Raw genomic sequence first — 8,214 nt, forward strand, 5'->3', positions numbered from 1 at the left:
AAAGCTATAACGGTGGCGAGAGACAGCTGTGCAAGAGAAATTGCATCATCTGCTATCTATCCTGTCTCTCAGTGCAATGTTTTAGAGTCCGCGCATACCTTCGGTAGGCGGACGTCCACTTCACAAAACCGGCGACGGCATCGGGGACGATCTTGAAGATACGCGAGCCGGTAAGGGAAGCCCGTTACAGTTCACCGAGAAATGACCGGCACCGGAATAGAACTCGCGGCACAAGTTGAATCGCAGGCGAAGCGCGTTGTTCTTGACTAAGCCACGCCGTTCCAGCTCCGAAGCAAACACGTTCGGTACGCTCCTCCACATAACCCTCACTGCCTCGTCGTCGTAGTATTTCTTCGCGTGACCCGCCGCAGCTGCATTCGAATGCCTGTATATAACTGTCAGCGCCGTTTCAAAGTCGTTCTTGGGATCTCTCGGATGCACGAATTGCAGCGACGCGCACGAATCGAAGAGGGGCTCGTCGTGCGACCCTCCTCCTTGGAGGGCGTAAACGTCACCGTGAACCATGCCAGTTTTCGGCGAAAAAGTCAGCTCCACAACGATGCGGTGTCCGTAGACGCACTTGAAAGCGTCGACAAAAAGCGTAAGCGGCTTCGACGCGTCCTCCGCGACGAACGAGGCCCATTCTCCCACGATCCACTCGTAAGACCCCGAGGCTTTCGGCGCTCTCTTTGCGTCTGGTTGTCGGGAGCCTGGCGCTGCGTAGATTCGAGGCGCTGCTTCGTTTTCAGTCGATTCTCGACGGTTGCGCATAGCCGCGGAAACACTGGAGATCCACGCCTGGATGGTGGCGACGTCTTCGCCCTTTTCCCGCTCTACGTCCGAGGCTTCCGAGGCCATGCCATTCACAGTCTGCACGATTCGGTCGCACTGGGGAGCGAAAGCACCGATGATGGCGCGTTCGCTTTCGGCTAGGGCACCCTTGATCTCAGACACTACTTTCCGTCGGTGTCGGTCGAGTAAGGCACGAAAGCTGTCGCTGGCGCCTCCCGGGGCGTCCGTCACACCGCCGTTGACGATCGCGGGTGGCACGGGTGTCGTACTGTGTTGCTCGGCGCAGAGGTGCTCTTCGGACGATTCGATCTTTGCGCGGCGGGCAGCGTTCTTCGCCAATATCACATCGAGCGCTTCCCTTACTTCCGAGAAGGAGTTGACGAAGTTGTCGCCCAGCACGTCGCTGGGAAGGAAGGGCAGAGTACACGTCTCCAAGTGGTCCGCGACGTCCCGGTGAAGCAGCTTCACGCCGCATCTTCGGCAATTCACGGAGTGGAACCTGCAAGACTTGGCGAAGTGCTCTAGCACGGCGGAAGCCATGTCCTCGACGTCGCAGCCGTTCTTCGCGTTCCAGCAGCGCACCCGGCGGCCCAGCAGGTCGCCCTCGCTCATGGTGCACGACCACGCCAGCTCCTCTTCTCCGAAGACTTTCTTGTCCAGGGGACAGCGGGCGTCCGCCCCGCCCTGGTTGTCGTGACCGCAGCAAGAGCAGCACATCGTGTGACGACAGGGCAACAGGACCGACAGCGGCGCCACCATTCGACAGACGCTGCACACCGAAATCTCGGCGAACGGTTCCAGAAATAATGTAGGCCGCCAGTCGAGTCCGCTGCCGAAACCGAACACAGTTTGCGTGCGTGCGGGGACCATGGCTGCTTTCGCTTTCGGAGACGGCAGCGCTTATCTCCGCTCCGCTCGACCAGCTATTTAATATCGCTGAGCAGCCAACGATGTGGAAGTTGCTGGCGCGATGACGTCAGACGAGCACTTATAGCGCTGCACACACCATCATGACACCATGACCGTCAACGGAAGCGGCGCATTCGCTGTACAGGTCAGGAGCTAACTGACGTTCCAGGACCCACGTGATCGCCCCGCTGGCTACGAAACTGCAGGAGGCACCCTTTACTACCGCAGTCGTAAAGCGTGTGCGCCGAAGAAGTAACCGAATTGGCCGCATGACAGTGTCAGTACTGCTCCAGTAGTTGTTGATGTGAAGCATGCCTAACAGCCTTCCTGCCTGTACCCCACTTTCTCACACTATACCGCTAGAACATGCGCACGCGCGGGAATGCACGGGCACGGTCGCTCGATAAAAAAAAATTAGGGCAGGAGTGATCTAGGACGAGTGCAGAAGTATAAGCGAACAGACGAAACGCGTCATGTATGAGGCATGTCGTGCTCCCGTCCCGCGCTTCCCTGTGGACACGCTGCGCGCCTTCTGTCGGTGCCGCCGTGAATTCCGCGCATGCCCAGTAGCACATACACATTGACCCAAGTCTGCGTCAGAGAGCTTCATTTTGAAAGGCGTAATAGCGTGTACTCGTACGCCACATAGCCACGCGGAATCGGTCCACATTCTTATACTGCACTACTGTCTTCGAGATCGGCCCACATTTCTGGTTGGATAGCGAGATAGTCGAAAGAAAATTGGGAAGGTATTCTGTAAGAGTCTACCTAGTGGACATAGGTCCATTTCGTCTGCTGCTGAAGTGCTGATTGGCTATGGCGCCTTGCGCTGCAGACGTGCAGCGCAGCCCAGCCAATTAGAACTTCAATAGCAGACGAAATGGGCATGTCCGCTAGGTGGACTCTTGCAGAATACCTCCCCTGGTATGATAATGACAAGAATGCTATTCGCATTAAATCGCACACATCAAGCGGCCGTGGCAGTGTACTGCCCTTTCTTCTAGACCCACTTCTAGACATAAGAGGTGTATTGAAATAATCGAAGCTTTTGAGGTCTAGTCTGTCGGAAATTACCCAAAGTACGATGAATGAGAGTAGAGGGGGATCTTAGGAGCTCCACTTTTTTTAGTGGCAGTATCGTACTAGGTAATATGCAAAAAAAAAAAAAAAGATCGCACGACGTGTTCTTGAGTTGCGTGATCTACGCTGGTTAAACACAGTGCGCGCCGTCGGCCATTCATCCTTGTCCACACGCGAGCGCACCTGTTTTCACGCTGAGCTCGGGGCTGATCGCACTATTTGATAACTGGATGTGTCCAGATAATTTTGTTCGGCCGGGCATGTCCGGTGACCTTTTTTAATTCTGATAAAAAAAAATTCAAACTGCAGTGCGCAAGCTCCCAGAACAACGAAATCAATCTTAATTAGTTTTGCGAGAAAGGAATGCTTTGAAAAAATTAAAGAAGTACCGGGTAAGTCAAAATTAAATTAAAGTTAAATTCTGCGTTTTTTGCGTACTATAGCCGCGATACGATTACCGTGGTGGGAACACTCCGGATGAGTTTTCACCATGTCCTTCAACGCGCAGATAAATATAATTAAGTACCGGTTATTTTTGTATTTCGGCCCATCGAAACGTGGTCGGGAATCGAACTCTATACTTCTAGCATAGCAGCGCAGAGCCATAGCCGCGAGACCCCATGGCGGCGGGTCCGCCCGGTCAGCCAGAAGTGCGTTCTGTGGATTTTTGCCAAATACGCATTTTGTGTAGCACCCAATGAAAGAAGCGTTGCGGCTGCGGCTCTACAGCATTGATTCTAAGATTCTAATTAATTATCGCAAAGTATCCATAGGCTATGATACGGAGAGGAAGAAAAAAAAAACGATAACGAAGCACTGTACAATGCAGGCCAAAGCCCAGATACCTTTCTGCGCGTTTATGGGAAAGCATGGCTTTCAAATTTGGTCGGTCTGTTGGTCATGAAAGTAACTGAAATTCGAGGCAAATACGTTTGTCCTCGTCGGCACCGAAAATCCTCGAGAAACGCGCAAGGTTAGGCATCGTATCGAATATCAAGTCTAATACGGAATAGTTAAACCCACATGTATATATATTTACAGCATAAATAGTTATTTCTGTCTAATTAGGAACAACCCCTGTACTTGCTATAGCGCAAGAAAGACAGCTAATAATCAGAGACAATGTACTAGTGTTATTCACAGGATCACCATAAATGTAAAAAAAAAAAAAAACACTGCACGAATAGCATCTCAACATACTTAAAGCGTTGTTGCAAAGAAGCTTAAAAAAATACAGGGTGTCCCAGCGAACACTTTCAAAAATCTTTGAGTTGCCTGTGGCAGATGTCACAATTCTACTTCATGAGCTGGTCTACTCGAAGCGGCGGACACTGCATTAAAAAAATGAGATGCAGAATCGACGAATTAATATAAATGCACTAATTAAGTTTCAACTAATTATATTAGGTCCCATATTGCAATTTACAAATTCTAGCCGTGGAGCTCGCAAGGCGGATCCACTTGGAACGAATTTTCATGCTTGGCTTCGGGCCGAGACTTTCTGCGCAAGATGCGTTCCTAATCCTAAGGGAAGAAGTTAAAAATTAAATTATGGGGTTTTACGTGCCAAAACCACTTTCTGATTATGAGGCACGCCGTAGTGGAGGACTCCGGAAATTTCGACCACCTGGGGTTCTTTAACGTGCACCTAAATCTAAGTACACGGTGTTTTCGCACTTCGCCCCATCGAAATGCGGCCGCCATGGCCGGGATTCGATCCCGCGACCTCGTGCTCAGCAGCCTAACACCATAGCCACTGAGCAACCACGGCGGGTGGGAAGAAGTTCTCAAGGGCATCCCGAAGGGAGGAGAACACCTCCTGCTCGCACTCGACCTAAAAGGGGCCTTCGATAACATCTCTCACGAGGCCATTCTCAAGGGACTGAACGACATCAGCTGCGGGGAGTGCATCTTTAATTACGTTAAATCGTTCCTGACGGGCCGGACGGCAACCATCGGAATAGGCCAGACTTGATCGGATACGATCGACGTGCCGAACAAAAGAACACCGCAAGGGGCGATAGTCTCCCCGATTGTCTTCAACGTCGCGATGCTAGCGCTGACCAAAGAGCTGCGGAAGATCCCCAACCTAGGTTACGCGCTCTACGCAGACGACATCACGCTCTGGGCCACCAAGGGCTCCCTAGCGCGAAAAGAGGCGACCCTTCAACAGGCCGTGACGGCCGTGGAGAGATTTGCGGCAGCGAGCGGGATGCGTAGCGCGCCCGAGAAGTCCGAGGTGATCCGGCTGCACGGAGGAGGAATCTACAAGTCCCCCGGCCCTATCGACCTCTATCTTGAGGGCCAGAAGATCACGGAAGGCAATAAGACTAGGATTCTGGGTTTTGGGATCCAGAGCAACCTGAAAGCCTCCCCCCCCACACCATCCAAACCCTAAGGTCTGCCACCAACCAGATCTCGCGGGTTATCAAACGAATTACGAGAAGCCGCAAGGGCATGCGAGAAGAGGACACGCTTCGCCTCGTCCAGGCTCTGGTGATCAGCAGAATAACGTATAGCATGCCGTATCACTACCACTCGCTAAACAAACGCGACCAAGAACAAGTTGATGCCATCATCAGAGGCGCATACAAAACGGCCCTGGGTCTCCCTGTCACCACCTGAAACGAGAAGTTAGCGGCCCTCGGTATCCACAACACCTTCGCTGAGCTGTCGGACGCGGTTATGGCTTCGCAAAAGGCCAGACTACAGAACACGGCGGCGGGCAGAGCCATCCTCCACCGGACCGGAACAGCAACGGAGCTCCGTGCCCTCGATGGGCAACGATCACTCCCGCCTGAGGTCAGAGGTAAGATCAAGGCGAACCCGACACCGAAGCACATGAGTCATGAACTCCATGAAGGACGACGCAAGGCTCGCGTCGACAGACAGCGCCGACAGTTCAAGGGTGACCCGTACGTAACGTACGTGGACGTGCCGGCGTACCCTGTAGGGTGTTTTGATCGCACCGCTGGTACGATCTGTTGGGAACTCGGCGCTGACGCCCGTGGTTGTACCTGGGTCGCAAGCCCCAAGGGTAGCGTTGGCCTGGCGGCCTGGGGTACAACTGGAAGCATCCGAAGGTCCCGGCAAAGCATGAGTCGACTGGTAACAACAAAACAACTTGTTTATTTTAACATCGCAAAGAGTTGGCGGTCAGGTTTGACCGAAGTAGAGAGACGGGAGAGCACTTCACTCAACAGAAGAAATCGGAGCCCTCTTTTTGGCGTCCGGGGGCAGCTGTTTTTATACTCTCGCAGTTGAGGGCAAGAAGGAACCCCTCAAAAGACGAGCACGTGAATGTACAATGGGCTAATGGTGACGCACACTGTCGTAGCGCTGCCGTAGCACCATGTCGAGCACGATCTCGTAGCACCCTGTCGTAGCGCTGCCGTAGCACCATGTCGAGCACGATCTCGTAGCACCCTGTCGTAGCGCTGCCGTAGCACCATGTCGAGCACGATCTCGTAGCACCCTGTCGTAGCGCTGCCGGTCGGGCACAATGACTGTAATGAGAGGATGATCCCTGCTTTCGCATCGCCTGGTTCGGGCACAATGACTGGAATGAGAGGGTGATCCTTTGCGGTCGCATCGCCGCAGTCGCGCCTGGAAACACCTGCCGATGACCGTTGCGGCGACGACGATCGGGCCAAAATGTCTGCCGCCCCGCCGCAGTCGCGCCGGCAAAACCACGTGTCGCAGGCGAAACGCAACAAGGGGGCCTCTTCGCGGTAGCCGCCGTGAACGGGAGAGACCCCAGCTGCGGATGCGACCATAGCCGCGGCGCTGGTAATAAAGCGTGGACGCCGGGCCACGCGGGTCTGGAGGGGAACGAAAGGGCGAACGCCGTAGCTCGAGCGCTAATCAACGGAGAGGGGCAAGAACAATCGTCTCATTCAATCCCCACCCTTTACCTTCATGCCACTGCCGTCCAATTACTGCGGCCGACTCGAGATCCAGCGACTCAACCGCAGGATTTATCCTCCGCCTCACAGAAAGCTCAGCACTAAAGATGCAGTAGCTCTCCGACTTATTCAGACAAAAACATTTCCAAACCTACACAGATACAGAAAAATGCTGCCACATACATATCGCAGTATCTGCCCCTGTTGCGGCGACACACGCCCTACACTCTTTCACATCTCGTGGGGGTGCGGGGGCAAACCTCAACACTTATAGAAGCCTAGTACGTCATTTGAGCGGTGGGAGGTACAGCTGACCGGCGATACTCTGGCGGGACAAGAAGCTATCGTCCAGCAAGTACGTCGAGCAGCCATGGCCAGTGGAGTCCTGGAATGAGGACACCACCCACTCGACCTCAAGAGCAACCACCTCGATGGTCCGAATAAATGTTTTCTCTCTCTCTCTCTCTCAAATGACACCAGTTTCGAGCTATAAATTCCCGAACTTTGCGGAGAAATGCATTGGCGTTCCAATTACTTTATTAACAAAACGTCATTTCCGGCACTGAATCACACAACTGCAACACCAATGCATTTCTCCGCAAAGTTCGGGAATTTATATCTCGAAACTGGTGTCATTTGAAAATTCGTTCCAAGTGGCCCCGCCTAGCGAAGTCCACTGCTAGAATTTGTAAATTGCAATATGGGTCATAATATAATTAGCTAATAAGTTCATTGGTGAATTTTTGTTAATTAGTGGATTTTGCATTTCATTTTTTGTGCAAGTAGTATCCGCCGCTTCGAGTAGAACGGATCATTAACTAGAATTGTGATATCTGTCACAGGCAACCTTTAAAAAAAATTGAAAGTGTTCGCTGAAACACCTTGTATATATTAGCTGATGTATGACTAGCTTTCCAAAAAGCGTTAAATAAGTTGATCCCGAGAAAACATCAGGAATTGTGGGAGGCAAAGGCTGCTGAAGGACGTGTCTGCCGTAAAAACATGTAAACAGGCCCGTTGCATAAGCATCACATGGATGTGGCGTAAAAGATAAAAACTGCTACCCGACTAAACCCACTAAACGACTAGACCTGTGACTAGACTTCCAAAGTCACCAAATGACAGACCACAAACATAAAGCACGCTTGTCAGTAGGCTTTCGCCGCGAAGCCGAAAACAAAAGCTTGTATTGCCTTTTTTGTATGGTTTGTATGTGCATTAGTTCGAAAACTTTCTTTGTTGTTGCACTTCTCAGAACTTGCAATACCCTTTTTAGCAGACAGATAATATTAGCACTTTAACAGTACCTTGTTCTGAAACTTTGGAAAATGCAGAATATTTCTTTTTCGAACAAGAATAGTTGTTGGGTTATTTTTTATTCGTATTCGAAACTTAGAATATTCTTCCAGCCTTAATTTTGTAAGTTCATTTATTCACGCGCAAGGTCATAGTGTGCCCGACGTTAACGGATACTTTATATACAGCGATACCGTACAGACATACTTTGTAGATAACTTGTACCTACTTT

The 8,214-nt window shown here is 51.6% G+C and overlaps 1 protein-coding gene across 1 annotated transcript in view; it reads right to left on the reverse strand.

The window, feature by feature from the left end:
- Positions 1–2,446, reverse strand: part of LOC142589634 (uncharacterized) — a 7,951-nt gene extending 5,505 nt beyond the window's left edge. The window contains exon 1 of the mRNA XM_075701155.1: positions 99–2,446. Coding sequence (XP_075557270.1) covers positions 121–1,662 — 1,542 coding nt within the window. The 5' untranslated portion in view covers positions 1,663–2,446 and the 3' untranslated portion in view covers positions 99–120. The remainder of the gene's footprint in view (positions 1–98) is intronic.
- Between the last annotated feature and the right edge of the window lie 5,768 nt (positions 2,447–8,214).

Source organism: Dermacentor variabilis, chromosome 8 (assembly GCF_050947875.1).
Source record: "Dermacentor variabilis isolate Ectoservices chromosome 8, ASM5094787v1, whole genome shotgun sequence".
NCBI lineage: Eukaryota > Metazoa > Arthropoda > Arachnida > Ixodida > Ixodidae > Dermacentor > Dermacentor variabilis.